This window comes from Podarcis bocagei (genome assembly GCF_964188305.1).
Source record: "Podarcis bocagei genome assembly, chromosome: 5".
NCBI lineage: Eukaryota > Metazoa > Chordata > Lepidosauria > Squamata > Lacertidae > Podarcis > Podarcis bocagei.
The window spans coordinates 24,660,236-24,678,469 of NC_138129.1; the positions used below are offsets into that span (position 1 = coordinate 24,660,236).

Below are 18,234 nucleotides of genomic sequence, written 5' to 3' on the forward strand. Positions count from 1 at the left end.
TATATATATTTGCTTTCGTAGATTTTCACGGGTACAGGAATGCAGGTTTTGGTGTCTTCGGGTGTCTTCCCGTGTAAGAGTTGGGGTGTCTAGGCGACGTTTCGACGAGGTCTCACTCGTCATCTTCAGGCTGGTGCTTTCGGCTTCTTGTTACTAGAACAGAGCAGGATCTCAGTGTTTGAGTTCCTATAAATACTGTTGAGGGGGTGTGGTGTATAGCCTCCAACGTTCTGGGCAGAGAGGGAGTTCCCAGGTTAGTGTGCCTTTTCTTCTTTTGTTCCTTAACAAAAGAAGAAAGACCTGAGGAAAGACAACAACATAATCATTCTCCCAGCAGACAAAGGTAATGCCACTGTTGTGATGAACACATCGGACTACCAAGCAAAACTATCAAATCTACTCCAAGACCCTACCTACCAACCTATAAAAACAGATCCCACCACCTATCTGGAAAAAACCACCAAATCCAAAATAAAAGCCTCTCCTATCAGTGAAGAAATCCAGCTAAGAATCATCCCCAGAGAAAAATCATCCAGATGCCCCAAACTCTACGGTCTCCCCAAGATACACAAAGAAGGAACACCACTCAGACCAATAGTCAGCTCCATAGGCTCACCTCTACAAAATCTCGCTAAATTTCTCGCTAAGCAACTTCAGCCCTATGCAGAATCTATCGCTTCACACGTTACAAACTCCTTCCAGTTCATAGAAACAATAAAGAAGCAAAACCTACATCCCGATGACCTACTTGTGAGCTTCGATGTTGTATCTCTCTTCACACAAGTGCCCATTAATGAAGCCTTGACAGCCATTCAAAACAAATACAATCCCCCCGAATACATCCTGGACCTGACCAACCACTGCCTAACCAACACGTACTTCATCCACAATGGACAAAGATACAAACAGATAGAAGGAGCACCTATGGGATCACCCCTCTCTCCGGTCATCGCAAATCTGTACATGGAACACTTTGAAACCAATGCTTTAGACAAGTCAGAACACAAACCCAAACTTTGGCTCAGATATGTTGACGACACCTTTGTAATTTGGCCACACGGGAAGGAAAAACTAGATAGCTTCCTCACACATCTCAACAGCCTACACCCCAAAATACAATTCACTATGGAAATAGAAGCCAACAACCAACTTCCCTTCCTTGACGTCCTAATCTACAAAAAACCTGATGGCTCCCTAGGACACACTATCTACCGGAAAAAAACACACACCAACCGCTACTTACATGCACAATCACACCACCACCCTGCACAAATAAACTCCGTAGCCAAGACTCTCATCTCCAGAACCAAACGCCTGGCTGACAAAGACCACTTGACAACTGAGTTACAGAATCTCTCAAATGTGTTAATCGCCAACGGATACCAGCAAAACAGGGTTACGAAGCTAATCCAAAAAGAAACACCCCCCAAAAACCAAGACACAGAAGAAAACAATGGCATGGCCCTCCTTCCTTATATCAAGGGCACTACAGATAAAATTAGCAAAATCCTCCATAAACACAATATCAAAACAGCCTTTTGCACCAACCAAAAAATAGCCAATATCCTCAGAAACCCCAAAGATAAAATCCAGCTAGAAAACCAAGGGGTCTATGAAATACCCTGCAAAGTCTGCCCAGCCACGTACATTGGACAAACAAACAGACGAATAAATGCACGTATCGCAGAACACAAGAATGCCGTCAAAAAAGAAGAAAAAACTTCCTCTCTTTACCAACACATGAAAGAAACAGGACACGAAATTAATTTTGCAGATTCCAAATTGCTCTTTAACATGGAACATCACCACAAGAGAATAATCATGGAAGCCATCGAGATAGAGAAACACCCTCACAACATGAACAAGCGTGACGACACGTCCCGCCTGCCAGACATCTGGAAATTAGCCCTCCCCACAAAAACCGACACCAGAACCAGAGGCACACAGAACGCCATCTCCAATCAACCACACCAGACCCAAACCCAGACCCTCTCCACAGATAAATTACAGACACCATCCAGTAACCAAACCATAGTGGCACCTCCGGATGCTGCACCCCCCTGCAATCCCTACACAGATCTGGCTGGCACAGGGCACAAAACCACAGCTCGCCCCTATACACGAAGCCAAGCCAGAGCACAACTATTTGCAGTACAACCATCTTCTCAGAAAAACTATTCACAAGCTCAAGAGGTCAAGACACGAAAGCTTTAGCAACTAATCCACACCTAATGACCCTCCTAAGTGGTACTCAGAATATCACTCAAGAAATCACTCAAGATATCCCTCAAGTAATTAATGAACAAAAGAAGATAAGGCACACTAACCTGGGAACTTCCTCTCTGCCCAGAACGTTGGAGGCTATACACCACACCCCCTCAACAGTATTTATAGGAACTCAAACACTGAGATCCTGCTCTGTTCCAGTAACAAGAAGCCGAAAGCACCAGCCTGAAGATGACGAGTGAGACCTCGTCGAAACGTCGCCTAGACACCCCAACTCTTACACGGGAAGACACCCGAAGACACCAAAACCTGCATTCCTGTACCCGTGAAAATCTACGAAAGCAAATATCTCACCTCTACGGGGAGGAAACCTTCCAGCTGACAAGAACCTACGAGAAACTAGAAATCCGAAGAGCCACCATCTTATGTGATCTCTTGTTCCTACGCAACTGCCGAGACAACAACTTAATTCCCACATGCTTCCAACTTAAATTCCACTCTAAAACCCCAGCTACCGAAAGGATCCTGAAACGAGCTGAATTATCCCTAATCAGAAACGAACTACATAAGAAAAGATACCTACTAAACCAAACCAACAAAGATCTGCTCACTCTTCACCTCAAACTCTGTAACAAAATCCACCCTGCACTCTGGGACAAATGCAAACAACTAGCCGTTTGGAGAGCTGAAACTGAGTCCTCTCACAAGACAGACACACACACCAACAAACTCCACAAACTAGAGAAACGCCAGAAGCCCAGCCACCCTCCACAACAACCCATGAAACAAACAGTACATAACATATCAGACAGGATCCTCACCTCAACTGAAACCAAAGTACTCTCCAAAGGTTTCAACTTTGCAGTCGCCCCGAAACGCATCCCAACGGAAAACATCATATGCGGAGTCGAAGCTAGCCTAACCAAAATCAACCCAGATGAAGCCAATAAAATCAGACTTGAAGTCACCAACATCCTCTGCTCCAGCAAACCACCCAGAAGCAATTTACACAAAGAAGAACGGAAAGCACTCACCAACCTGAGGAAAGACAACAACATAATCATTCTCCCAGCAGACAAAGGTAATGCCACTGTTGTGATGAACACATCGGACTACCAAGCAAAACTATCAAATCTACTCCAAGACCCTACCTACCAACCTATAAAAACAGATCCCACCACCTATCTGGAAAAAACCACCAAATCCAAAATAAAAGCCTCTCCTATCAGTGAAGAAATCCAGCTAAGAATCATCCCCAGAGAAAAATCATCCAGATGCCCCAAACTCTACGGTCTCCCCAAGATACACAAAGAAGGAACACCACTCAGACCAATAGTCAGCTCCATAGGCTCACCTCTACAAAATCTCGCTAAATTTCTCGCTAAGCAACTTCAGCCCTATGCAGAATCTATCGCTTCACACGTTACAAACTCCTTCCAGTTCATAGAAACAATAAAGAAGCAAAACCTACATCCCGATGACCTACTTGTGAGCTTCGATGTTGTATCTCTCTTCACACAAGTGCCCATTAATGAAGCCTTGACAGCCATTCAAAACAAATACAATCCCCCCGAATACATCCTGGACCTGACCAACCACTGCCTAACCAACACGTACTTCATCCACAATGGACAAAGATACAAACAGATAGAAGGAGCACCTATGGGATCACCCCTCTCTCCGGTCATCGCAAATCTGTACATGGAACACTTTGAAACCAATGCTTTAGACAAGTCAGAACACAAACCCAAACTTTGGCTCAGATATGTTGACGACACCTTTGTAATTTGGCCACACGGGAAGGAAAAACTAGATAGCTTCCTCACACATCTCAACAGCCTACACCCCAAAATACAATTCACTATGGAAATAGAAGCCAACAACCAACTTCCCTTCCTTGACGTCCTAATCTACAAAAAACCTGATGGCTCCCTAGGACACACTATCTACCGGAAAAAAACACACACCAACCGCTACTTACATGCACAATCACACCACCACCCTGCACAAATAAACTCCGTAGCCAAGACTCTCATCTCCAGAACCAAACGCCTGGCTGACAAAGACCACTTGACAACTGAGTTACAGAATCTCTCAAATGTGTTAATCGCCAACGGATACCAGCAAAACAGGGTTACGAAGCTAATCCAAAAAGAAACACCCCCCAAAAACCAAGACACAGAAGAAAACAATGGCATGGCCCTCCTTCCTTATATCAAGGGCACTACAGATAAAATTAGCAAAATCCTCCATAAACACAATATCAAAACAGCCTTTTGCACCAACCAAAAAATAGCCAATATCCTCAGAAACCCCAAAGATAAAATCCAGCTAGAAAACCAAGGGGTCTATGAAATACCCTGCAAAGTCTGCCCAGCCACGTACATTGGACAAACAAACAGACGAATAAATGCACGTATCGCAGAACACAAGAATGCCGTCAAAAAAGAAGAAAAAACTTCCTCTCTTTACCAACACATGAAAGAAACAGGACACGAAATTAATTTTGCAGATTCCAAATTGCTCTTTAACATGGAACATCACCACAAGAGAATAATCATGGAAGCCATCGAGATAGAGAAACACCCTCACAACATGAACAAGCGTGACGACACGTCCCGCCTGCCAGACATCTGGAAATTAGCCCTCCCCACAAAAACCGACACCAGAACCAGAGGCACACAGAACGCCATCTCCAATCAACCACACCAGACCCAAACCCAGACCCTCTCCACAGATAAATTACAGACACCATCCAGTAACCAAACCATAGTGGCACCTCCGGATGCTGCACCCCCCTGCAATCCCTACACAGATCTGGCTGGCACAGGGCACAAAACCACAGCTCGCCCCTATACACGAAGCCAAGCCAGAGCACAACTATTTGCAGTACAACCATCTTCTCAGAAAAACTATTCACAAGCTCAAGAGGTCAAGACACGAAAGCTTTAGCAACTAATCCACACCTAATGACCCTCCTAAGTGGTACTCAGAATATCACTCAAGAAATCACTCAAGATATCCCTCAAGTAATTAATGAACAAAAGAAGATAAGGCACACTAACCTGGGAACTTCCTCTCTGCCCAGAACGTTGGAGGCTATACACCACACCCCCTCAACAGTATTTATAGGAACTCAAACACTGAGATCCTGCTCTGTTCCAGTAACAAGAAGCCGAAAGCACCAGCCTGAAGATGACGAGTGAGACCTCGTCGAAACGTCGCCTAGACACCCCAACTCTTACACGGGAAGACACCCGAAGACACCAAAACCTGCATTCCTGTACCCGTGAAAATCTACGAAAGCATATATATATATATATATATATATATATATATATATATATAGGGCTTTACAGGCTTATTCTGAGGCACATGGCAGCATAAAACAAACTTGCAATCTGAAGTAGTACAGTCCATTCTACCACTTCATTTTATTTATTTTATTTATTTTGGGATGCGGAAAGGAAGCTTTGGGTTTCCTGCTTATAAGCCACTAATTAGCATGTGATAAAGAAGGTTTCTCCTTTGCAACAAAAGCTGCTATATGTAGGGAAAGGTATGTAGGCAGTATTGCTGCAAATTGCCCTAGAGATCTGAAAACACAAGAAACGCATTCTGATACGGGTTTATAATGTTTTGTATTACATAAGTGTGTTATTTTAAGAAGATCGTTGCACACTACCCCAGTCTCTGAGTGGTGCGAAATTCCAGGCATTTACCCAGGGATCATGTTTCCTTTGGAATGAAGTACAGAAGAGACTGTGGTGTCTTTGTGAGACATAGTTTATTTAGACATCTATTTATTTGCCCGAGCCTACGATGAAGGGGTTTATGGCATTAACACCCCAAGACGGTCTTGCTTCTGCCATAGCCCTAGCCTTGGATTCAAGCAGAAATCAGGCATGGCTTTGTCTCCTAGTTGTCCAGCCTGCAGCCTTGCTTCTTTCTAGCTTCTAGCTCACCTAACTCAACTCTCCACCCTTGCCTTTGTCTTTCTAACTACCAGACAGTTGAGGGAAGGGGGGGTTGTCCACCCATTTGTACTCTGGCACAGAGCCACTTCCTTTGTTACCTTAATGACCTGCACTTGGGCCATTACCTCACCAGGAAGCTAGGCTGGCTATTCCAGGAATCAAATCTTTGCTTAGATTTTAACACTTGCTGGATCCAGGAACTAGAAGTGTCTTGGCAAACAGCCTACCACCTCCCCCAATTTTGTGTTATTTCACACATTAAAGCAGCCATTTTGTGTTATGCCACAAGCTCATGGCAGCCATTTTGTGACCTGTTGGCATCCATGTCAATTTCTAAATTTGCCCGCTGGCCTGTAAAGGCTTGCAACCCCTGATCTAGAGATTATCGGTAGTGGCTATTGTTATAACCCACACCAACACCCAGTGCTGCTGGGAGAATGGCAGTGCCTGTCTTCATCTTACAATTTCTGGAAAAACAAGAATGGAAAGAGGTTAACTTGACTGTGATCAGCTGGGAATGCGAAGCAGCAAGTCTCTAGGATGCAGGCATGGCTGGGATACAGTGCACCTGCCTGAAAGTCCTGCACTGCCTGTCCAACAAAGCAGGAGCAAATCATAGTGGGAAGTGGATTTCTTACATCCAAATTTTTAGATTTCCTTACAAATCTAAAAAAATGTAGTTAGCCAGATTTTTTTTTTTTTTTTTTTTTTGGCAACAGGCGAAGCCTCCAGAGGGGTGCCATTGAGGCTCCCAGTCTCTCTGTGTGCATACACAAATCCTCATGGGGGGAGTGCCAAATAGGGTCTTTAACCCATGTGAAATAAAGCCTAGTTTTGCCCCTGCAAAGAAGGTAGGGGTTCCCCTACCTCCATATTAGGCTGCTGAAATGGATAAAGCTTAACAGAAAACCAGGAATAGATTTAGGTGTAAAAAGATTGTTCTGGTATTAAAACAAATGCCTGGGCTCTGTATATGTGTGTGTGTGTGTGTGTGTGTGTGTGTGTGTGTGTGTGTGTGTGCGTGCATGTGCATACTCAGAGAAAACCTTAAATTTAACTGCATACCGCCCCCTGCCCCCCATTTTTAATTGAGGGACCTTGCTTGTGGTCTATTGAAAAACTAACACAATTTCTAGGAAGCATGAATTGTGTCCACCCCTATACTATACCACGCTGGTTTTCCATGACTTTGGGGGGATGGAGTTCAGGATTGGGCCCCAAGGCACAGATCCCAAACAGGGATAAGTACATAAGAAGAGCTCTGCCATGTCAACGGCCCACCGAGCCTAGAATCCTGTTTCTCTCAGTGGCCAATCAAATGCCTCTTGGTAGCCCACCAGCGGCTCACAGAGGCAGTAGCCCTCTCAGGCTGTTGTCGACTGGCATTCAGTGAATGCGACTGGCATTCAGCGGCTTAATGCTCTGAAAAAAGGGAGCCCATATAATAAACACTAATACCAATTGAAAGGCTTACAGTCCATTAATGTGTCTGATCTGCTTTGAAAGTGATCAAAGCTGGTGGCCATAAGCACAGAATCCTGTAAATTAGGCATGGTGGGAAGAACTTCTTCAAACCAGTCAATAATACGACTGAGGTGGTTTGTAACAAATGTAGCTCAGGAACAGGATTTCTAGAGCAGGTAGGCAAGACACAAAATAGGCGATTAGGTAAAAATGGACTCCCAAGGCTATTAGCTGCTTAGAACCATCACGTATCTATCATCACATGCCCCATGCGTTTTAAGCACTCAGCATTCTTTACCGATATCATCCTCAGGCAAGCGGACAGACCTTGATTTTCCACTTACAATGTGGCGCCTGCCCTACATGCTCGGATTCCCTCTGCAATGGGGTGTGAAGGTAGAAAGTGAATACCTCCCCTCTCCCCCGCGGTCACCCAATAAATGTGAGACAGCCTAAATCATAACTCGTGTGTGCTGCTAGGTCATTGAAAGACTGTGCAAAACAGCCCCGTGATGCAAATTTGCATAACGTGCACATCCCAATTTATATGTACAGGTGCAAATTTAGGCTGACTTTCAGAGGCAAAGCTGTCCTGTTAAGCAAAAGGTTTGTGTGTGTGTGTCTTAAAATGTAGTTTGAACAAGGGGCATAGCAAGGTATTGTGGCAGAGATGGGGAACATGTCGTTTTCTCATCAGCCCCAGCCAGTATGGCCAACTATCAGGGATATTGGGAGTTGTAGCCCAGCAAAATCCTGAGGGCCACAGGTTCCCTGTCCATAAACTGTGGTATACCTAGGAATAGTGTGAAGCAATGCTGTTCACTCATGGGCGCAGGGTGAAGGCTCACACTGGAAGCTGCATTGCACTGAGTCAGACCGCTGGGCCATCTAGCTTAGTACTGTCTACACTGGCTGGCAGCAGCTCTCCAGGATTCCAGTCGTGGATCTTTCTTAGTTCCTCCTTTAGATGCAGGAGATGGAACCTGAAGCCTTCTGCATGCAAAGCAAATACTCTACCCCTGAGCGACCGCCCTTGCAAAGAACATCACGCTGGCAGAACCACAACTTCGGTTTGCCGGGGTGGGCATTGTCGTCAGGCACTGACAGTAAATATACACCTCCACTAAGATCCCAATTCTCTAATGGCTGCTGCTTCTCCCCCATCGGCTCCTGCCTCCAGCTCGCCTCGTTTGCGTGAATCGTGGTTTCCCTTTCGCTGCTGCCTTTCTGCTGCCGCGGAGCCGAGTCTTTTCAAGTCGCAGGGAGTGGGTGCTCTGATGTTCTTACTTAGGGGATTTCTGCGGCAGACTCAACCGCCAGCAGTGAAACCAAAACACCCACCTCCTCCTCCCTGCCTCTTCCCTCTCGCTTCTGATCTTGCCAATGGTACAGGCAGCGTAGGGAGGTGGGGGAAAGCCCCTTTGAGAGCTGCGCCTCCCCCCCCCCCTCGCTGATAAACCACTTGGTACGCTCTGCCTGAAGTCCCAGCCAGCCCTTCCCAAGCCAGAGCTGGAAGGGAGACAGGCAGGCAGGCAGCGTGAGTTCCTCTGGCGGCCAGAGCAGCCCCTGAGTTGGACCACTCCTTGGGAAGATGAGAAGACTGCTGGGAGCTGCGGAAGGACCTCGCCTCTGACCTGCTGCGAGGGGCGGTTCAGGGGGATTCCCGGGACAGAGGCTGATTCACTGCTTGGGCTGTCATCCTCTCTGAAGGCGATGTCAGGACCTGAAGCTCACAGCCACGGCAGGAGGCTGCCCTGTAAGTCTGGGATTTGCTGAGGGAGAGGGGCAGGAGCTGGTGGGTGCATGGGGAGAGAGGTGGGACGGGGTGGGGGTGGGAGGGAAGGCGAAGCAACGCCGTTCTTGCCTTCCCATCCCAAACTTTTATCAGGCGTTTCTGTGAAATGGGCTGAAGCTTTTCCGCGCTGCCGTTGTCTGAGCTGAGAGGCAAGGCACAGGCGCTTGTCAGGCGCAGCGAGGGAGGCGTCGGGCATCATTCTACCCGTCTCTGCGAATTGTTCCAGGCTATAGACATGCAGGGTTGAACAGCAGCAGCCCATGGCTCAGCGGCCAGTTAGAAGCGCTTCTCTCCAGGTACACTGAAAGCAAAACAAGGGGGTTTGAACCCCGAGAAGAGTAGCTCGCTGGACAAACCTATACCCCCCACGGCTTTGCTGTTGGAAACGCCGGCTCATCAGCTTGGAGATAGATGTCAATTCTGCAGGGCTGCTCTGGGCACCGCTCAGAGGATTGACACCTCTTTGTAATGATCAACAGCTGGGAGCCATCCTAGCCATTGTCTTGTAATTGTAGTCACCCATTAGTATTGTATATCATGCGGCATTCCTTTCACAAGTTGAGCTGACAAGCATGCCTGCGGTTGTTGTCTCTCTCATTTCACACAGGCATACACAATCTTGTGGCTTTCACCTTATGAGCAGACCACTTGTCAACCTTGGCCTTCTGTCCCTTCCTCGTTAGCATTCTGAAAATACACCTTGGCAGAGCCTCCCCTGCAAGCCTTAAAGGAGCCTCGGTGTGTGCTTGAGCTGTATTTATGGATAAAATGGATGTGTTTGGTCATTTCTTGGCAATCATTCTCTCTCTCTCTCTCATGTTCCCACTAGATGAACAGGTTTTGTTCCAGGAAGGGAGAAACTGTAGCTCGGATAGGCAGGGGGAGCATAGGTTTATGTTTGGGTCTGCAAGCCACAAACTGTAGACCCCACTCGCCACTAGGGCTTACTGTTACCACCATGGGAAACGGGACGTGGAACTAGATGGGTTCTTGATCTGCTCCAGCAGGGTCTTCTTATTTGTGCTCTTCACTTCATTTGGTTTTGTTTTAAATACTCTTACTCATCCTTGGGGGGGGGGAGGGTTTAGGAAGCCCAAACTATATGCTCCTAAGCATGCTGATTTGCAGGGTTCCTGTGGTGGTGGTGGTGGGGGTTGCTTCCAAGTGAATGCTTGCATTATAACCAAATCACGCACCCCCAATAGCCCTCTTAAAAACAGCACCTAAGGAGGCCAAAGGTAAGGGCTTAGGGCATGCACCCTGCTGTAATATGACTGAGCATTCCTCTAGAGGTCATAATCCCCCTGGGCCCCACATGCCCATCAGCATTTTTCTTTAGTGAACATGAGAGCTCCGCTAGATCTGAGCAGGGGCATACCTAGTCCAATTTCTGCTGCCCACAGTGGGATTTTCCAATGGGAAATCCACAGGCAGGCCGTGAGCACAACAGTGGCATTGCACTGTTGCTTGTCAGCACTGGCATTCTGTATTCATGTTCCCTCTGATTTCCAGCCTATATCCATCATGACACAATGACTGTTATCCTCCATGCATGTTAAGCTGTAAAGGACGTGCCACAGCCACCCCCAACATGGTGCTTTCTCTATGTGTCTCGGACTACAACTCCCATCAGCCCTAGGTGGCCCAGGCTGGAGGTGATGGGACGTGCTATCCAAAGCATCCAGAGGGCACTACATTGGGGAAAGCTGCTCCAGCAGCTGTTGCCAGGGTACCGATTCCATTGCTTACTACAATAGCAAGATGTTTGCCACCCCCGCAAAGAGATGCCATCCTTCCTCAATTGCCCCGCTTGACACTTTCCCTTGTGAAATACGTCACCCACCATCCCCGCAGCCCACTCGCCAGTTCTGACACAGTCGCATGACTCCCCCACACACCTCGCGTTGCGCGCTGCCAGCTTCCTTTGCCACGCAGTGCCCATCTTCACGTCATTTCATGCACAGGCAAGCTCAGCACTCTGCCGCCTCCCCGTGTATCCCTGCACATAGAGTACATTCTGCTGCCCCATCAGATTTTTTTAAAAATAGGAGAAGAGACTGCAGATTAAATGCAATGACGTATTTAACATCGCACTGAGTGACGGTGCTGCTGGAATTATTCTTTGGTGTATGTGTGCGCTTGTGTATATGCACAGCCATCGGTTGTCAGCAGGGCTGATGTTTTTCTGAGATGGGTTATTGGGCATCTCTTCCGGTCCAGGCTGAAGGCCTATTCCTTGAAGGATAGGCTACAAAGAGGCGTAACACTGACACTGAGGGATCTACTGCTTATGTCGTTCCTGGAGAAACGTAGCTGAGCAAGAGAGGTTGCGGACTTCCTAAACAGTCTTCTGCTTCATGGGGATGAGGAGAAGGGGAACTTGGGAACAGCATAAAGATAAGAGTATTTGAAGATGAGTTGGCTTGAAACCAGAGGCCCAGCCAGAATCCATCAAAGACTCTTGTACAAACGCTCCACCCAGCCTTCCTCTGGGATATGATACTGCAGCAAAAGCATAAAATAATCCAAACCACTGTGGGAAGAATTGTAGGAGGGAGGAGGGAGGGAAGGCAATCGAGGCAGCGGCTTTTGGCACAGATAGACAGAGGGCTGAGAGGAAGAGAATGGGGGTGAGGAGGTGGCAACCCATGACTTTTCTCTCTGTCACAAATTCATAATAAAAAGCTAGACCAACCAATCCCCAAATCCCTCGAGTCTCAAAGCTAAAAATATCCCCACAGATCCCTCTCCAGCAGAGAATACATCATAAGACCCTGCTATTTACAGGGCCAGGAGTTGCTTTATATAGAACGACGAGTAGGATAAAACCATGAGAGCATTAGAGGGGATGACGGGAGGACAAGAGGCTCTCCAAGCACCAAGGACAACAAACTGTGACAGCTTCTGCGTAATTCCTTATCCAGACTGAATGAAGTCATCATCACCACCATCATTTGCACCTAAGTTCAACATAATTGCTGTTTACCTTCCCTGAACAGTTTGTAAAGGATACTTTGGGGCTTGGCTACTGAGCAAAAGAAGGTTTCAAATGAGTTCCCCTGTGGGAGAGATTTCCTGAATCTTGTGGTTCTCTTGAAAGGTCTTACACAGGCCACAGGAACAGCCTTAATGTGGATTAAACCAGTAGCCCAAATACTGTCTTTAGGGAAAGAATGGTGCCTGAACTTAAACTTGGATGGAAGCCACACCCTTTGGTGAGAAAAACCTTGACGTTTAATCCCAAGCACAAGTGGTTATGTGCAACGAGGGCAAGGCATAACTACTGCAGTTGAGCAGGTTAAATAAACCTGGCTGGAGCAATATAGGATGCTCCTCTAGATGACACATGATCTCTGAACTACATAGTTTCTGGAATATATTGTAGTATATTTTTGTGGAATATTCTCTGTGTGTGTATGGCTGTGTGTGTTCTGTAATCATAAGTTATGAGTGTCAAATCTGGTATGGAATGCAGAATTTACCAAATTCAAAGCAGCCCAGTTTCCTTTTTATTTTTAAAACAAGCTTCTATCTCCTTAGGTTTCAAATATAAACTTGAAAGTGCTTGTGCAATGCCTTGGGGGTTCTCAAAAGCCTGAAGTGGATGTGAGCAAGATGCTGGTACAGCTCTTTGCAATTGTCTTTTGACCAGCAAAAGAAGAATAAATCATGCAAAATAAATGTGCACAATTTATATATTACATGCACTTCTTGGTCCAGCTGCTGCTGAAACCAGTTGTTTGGCAGAACTACACAGAATATCCCTTTCATGTTCCTGGAAGACAGAGATTTATTTATTTTTAAAGACTTCTTTATTGAAAGTTAGAAAACATGGTTGTTGTTGTTTAGTCGTTTAGTCGTGTCCGACTCTTCGTGACCCCATGGACCAGAGCACGCCAGGCACTCCTGTATTCCACTGCCTCCCGCAGTCTGGTCAAACTCATGCTGGTAGCTTCGAGAACAGTATTCAACCATCTCATCCTCTGTCGTCCCCTTCTCCTTGTGCCCTCCATCTTTCCTAACATCAGGGTCTTTTCCAGGGAGTCTTCTCTTCTCGTGAGATGGCCAAAGTATTAGAGCCTCAGCTTCACGATCTGTCCTTCCAGTGAGCACTCAGGGCTGATTTCCTTCAGAATGGATAGGTTTGATCTTCTTGCAGTCCATGGGACTCTCAAGAGTCTCCTCCAGCACCATAATTCAAAAGCATCAATTCTTCGGCAATCAGCCTTCTTTATGGTCCAGCTCTCACTTCCATACATCGCTACTGGGAAAACCGTAGCTTTAACTATACGGACCTTTGTTGGCAAGGTGATGTCTCTGCTTTTTAAGATGCTGTCTAGGTACCATGCACTAAACATGGTAAGTAAAAGAGAGTAAAAGAAGAAGAGAAACAGCACCTGTGTAGAAGGCAAAGCAAAGGGAGAGGGGGGAGAGAAAACCAAAACTGTATACTTTACAAAGTTTTTATTGTAATTCACCAGATCTTAACCTTCTACAGTATTAGTAAGAATGGATTCCAAATATCATTGAATTTGCCCATGGCAAGTCTGCGATAATATGCAAGTTGTTCATATGTTGTGAGTGTGTTTAAGTCTTCAATACAAACGTAGAAAGGAGCTGCATTTTTATTTTTCCAATTCATCAATATGAGTCTTTTTGCTGTGGTGAGAGTCCACTCATATTGTCCCTTTGTAAGGTTCCACGTGCTGGATATATACAGTAATTCAAAAGGATATTTTACACTGTAAACATAAGATTATTCCGTACAGTTCTGCCAAAAATCTTTCCATATAGGACAATAAAAAAATGTTTTAGAGAAGACAGAGATCTTAAACTCTGAGCATTAGTGTTGTGGAAGCACTAAGCATGTAAGCTGGAAAACCCAGATTTCACTTCAGCCATGAGCTCAGAAGGTGGGTTCTTTATGCAAGTCACCATTGCTGAACTTCACTTTCCATCTGCGATATGAGAATAACAGTGCTAATCTACTTGCATAGTTGTTGTAAAGATTAATTTATGCAAGGTCCTTTAAATACCTGAAATGCAGCAATGTATGGTTACTAGATCCACTACTGCAGTCTCATGAGGTGCAACCTGGCAAGGATATTTCTGATATTTCTGATGCTGTTAATTTACATTGGTGCCAGTGGCTTCCTCCCTGCAAAGAAAATCTCAGCTGCAGATGATAATTTTTTTTATCAGAACTGCTGCAAGGGATAGAAGGGTTACATTTCTACCATGCCTTCTGCCATCCCTATAATTACCAGCTCTCAGCTAATGCTATTTGCATTTTCAAAATCCTGCTTGGTAAATTGACATCTTTGGAATGCGTGTCCGCTGTCTGGAGGAGGGAATATTTTTCAAAGGTGTGTTGTAAATGTGTTAAAACCAGATCATATGTGAGCATACAGCTCTCCAGGGGCCTGGAGGAAGAAGGAAGTAGGAAGAAAAGTTGTCCAGGTAGTCCTTATTTGCAAAATGAGAGGGGTAGGGCTCAAACATAATTTAGAAGCTGTTGCCTTTAATCTGCAAATATTTACCCTTTTCAATCCTAGATGTGCAAAGGCTGGCTGGTAGGCATTTTGTACATGCTCAGACGCTGTGGGCAGGTGCTGTATAGAAAACATTCCAGCAAATTGTATGGCAGCTATGAGTGCTGTTTTTGAATCAGAGTCCGGGGTTTGAACCCTGGTTCAGATTTAACACTGCATGAAGGGAAAAGGTCCCCTACACTAGTTCCTTTTGGTTTTTGAACCTTCCTATCTGAACATTTTCCATTTGTCTTCCATGCTTGAACCATGAGATCTAGAAACTTGAGGAAGCAAAATTCTGCACCATGTGTGTTGACTGTGAACTTTTATGAGCATCATAAAAAAAAGAAGGGCAAAGGGTTGCGATGGCAACCATAATGGAGTCTGGGAAAACAGTCTCTTTCTCACACATGCAAGCATTTTGTTTTACATTGTGGCCGGGTGGGCAGCCCATGAACCATGGGTTAGAAATCCAAATGTGGTTTGCATTTCCCATCCCAACCCCAGAATCTGTGGCCTTTGTTGGACCCAAAGAGTTACACCGCTGTTCTTCCAATCTTGCAAATGTGGTTGTGGCTGTTCCTTAGGCCCCAGCTCTATTCTGAGTTATTTACCCTTTTAAGCAGTTGGGAGCTTTTCGTGGACATTAAAGAGCCTGGAAATGAAGAAAAGCCTCCCCCCCCCCCATCTTCTGTTGGATTTATGCCTACATTAACAATCCTCCCCCTCCATCCCATTCTTTCATTTGCATTGCCTGATGCATAGAGGGCGTTTTGTATTCAGGATCCAGCAGGACAAGGGATAATGACAAATGCCACCACTCCCAGCAGAAATGCAACCAGACAATCCTGCCAGCTCTCTTGGCCAGAATAGGGCATTGCCTGCATTCTCCAGAACTCTTGGGTCCACCCCATCCTCTGTTCCCAATACTTCCATGTAGATTCTATCCACTGTCTGGCAGCATCTCCTACATCCATTCCTTTCTGAGACGACATAGAGAAGGTTTCTCATATAGTGGGATGCGGGTGGCGCTGTGGGTTAAACCACAGAGCCTAGGACTTGCCGATCAGAAGGTTGGCGGTTCGATTCCCCATGATGGGGTGAGCTCCCCTTGCTTGGTCCCTGCTCCTGCCAACCCAGCAGTTTAAAAGCACGTTAAAGTGCAAGTAGATAAATAGGTACCGCTCCGGCGGGAAGGTAAACGGTGTTTCCGTGCGCTGCTCTGGTTCACCAGAAGCGGCTTAGTCATGCTGGCCACATGACCTAGAAGCTGTACGCTGGCTCCCTCGGCCAATAAAGTGAGATGAGTGCCGCAACCCCAGAGTCGGCCATGACTGGACCTAATGGTCAGGGTCCCTTTACCGTTAACCATCTAGTGCCTCCTTCTTCAGAAGGAGTCGGCCACTAAATACCAGGTATTGGGGAAAACAGTGTGGGAGGGCTGTTGATTTCATGCCTGCTGCCTGTAGGCTTTCAGTTGATGTCTGGTTGCCCTCTGTAGGTAACAGGATTCTGGACTAGATCTGAACATTTCATCTGATCCAACAGGGCAGTAAGACCAATGAGTTGGAAGGTACCTCAAGGCTCACCTAGTCAGACCCCCAGCAATGCAGGAATCTCAGCTAAAGCATCCAAGACAAATGACCATCCAACCTCTGCTTAAAAATCTCCAATGAAGGAGAGCCCATAGCCTACTGAGGGAGACCGTTCCACAGTCGAATAGTTTTTACTGTCAGAATGTTCTTCCTGAGGTTTAGTCAGAATCTCTTTTCTTGTAACTTGAAGCCAGAGCAGAAGAAAAGAAGCTTGCTCCATCTTCCATGTGACAGCCCTTTAGATATTGCAAGGTGCCTATGATATCTCCTCTCAGTCTCCTCTTTTCCAGGCTAAACATACCTCATAAGGCTTGGTTTTCAGACCTTTGATCATCTGCACACGTTCCAGATTGTCTATATCCTTCTTAAATTGTGGTGCTCAGAACTGGGCTTGCTGTACTCTTATCTGCATGTAGCACTTTTAAAAGCGCAGAGCACTTTCTAAGACCACATAGAATTGCTGTGTCTCTTTTGAGGTATTTAAAGTGCCTTACATTATCCGAGTTATTCTGACAGCCTATAGCAGCTCATGGCTTGACTGAGATTTGAACCAGAGCGACTCCTAATTCATGTTCTTAACCCCCTTTGGTACACCAGCTTCCTTTGCAATCTCTTATCTTATCTCATGTGATTCCTGGTAGGTCACTCTTATTTCCACTTTACAGGTGGGAAGCCAGGAGATAAGCAACTTGCACAGCATGCCCAAGCAAATCCATGTCTAAAGTGGGACTTGAGTCCTCAAGTTCAGCTCTAGCTCTCCTTCCAGTGGAGTTCCCAGGCTGAAATGCTGTCTTGCGGGCCACAGTTATTACGTAACTCAAAATAGCCAGGGATTCCATATACCAGGGTATTTCAAAATGGGAAGCACACCATGTAGGGCTAAGAGGAAACCATTTCGGACATCTCAGTAGTAATAGGCAGGCAAACATTCAGGGCATCAGCAGGAGTGGACTTTGGTAATCTTTTGTAATATGATGCTCCGTGCAAGGCCAAAATTTGGCGCCCCAAAATGGATCTTCTCAATTTTGCACCCCCTTGGCTTGGTGCCCTGTGCTGGGAAACCACCCTAAATCCAGTGCTGACTTGGGAGGTGGGCAAGTATGTGGGTCAGCGCCCCACTAGGATTACTGAAATGGATATTTGTGGTCATATGCCCCATAACTGCCATAGAGGTCAGTTCCCAAGCACTGGAGTTGGGAGGAGGCACAGAAGGGAGACCAGTGCAGCGCAGTGAATTGTAAGAGTTAGAACCAACCTCAGATATAATATTATTTCAACCACCTGCTGATGCAGGAAATCTGCTAACTTCATCCTTTATTGTGGGACCGGCCCTACCATTAGGCAGAGCGAGGAGGCTGCCTCCGGTAGTGTAAGCTGTATGTGTGTGGATATGTGGCGAGGTTTCATTGCCTGCCTTGGGCCTTCCAAGCTAATCCACTGCCCAAGATACTATGGACAGCACTGTCTTGTTACCAGTTTTGAAGTAAGTTCTGTCTGCCAATCCACTCAAGCTTCTCTCTACGGAATGGGAGGGGACACCAACTTGCTCTTTGCCTCAGGGAGCAAACTGTCTTGGGCTGGTCCAACCCCCGATAGAAGGCCTTCCAGCCTCTTCTTAAGTGGTTACTGTGTTGAATTAGGATCAG

At 46.1% G+C, this 18,234-nt stretch overlaps 1 protein-coding gene across 1 annotated transcript in view; it reads left to right on the forward strand.

The window, feature by feature from the left end:
* The first annotated feature begins 9,145 nt into the window (after positions 1-9,145).
* Positions 9,146-18,234, forward strand: part of DBNDD2 (dysbindin domain containing 2) — a 29,492-nt gene continuing 20,403 nt past the window's right edge. The window contains exon 1 of the mRNA XM_081196770.1: positions 9,146-9,423. Coding sequence (XP_081052896.1) covers positions 9,381-9,423 — 43 coding nt within the window. The 5' untranslated portion in view covers positions 9,146-9,380. The remainder of the gene's footprint in view (positions 9,424-18,234) is intronic.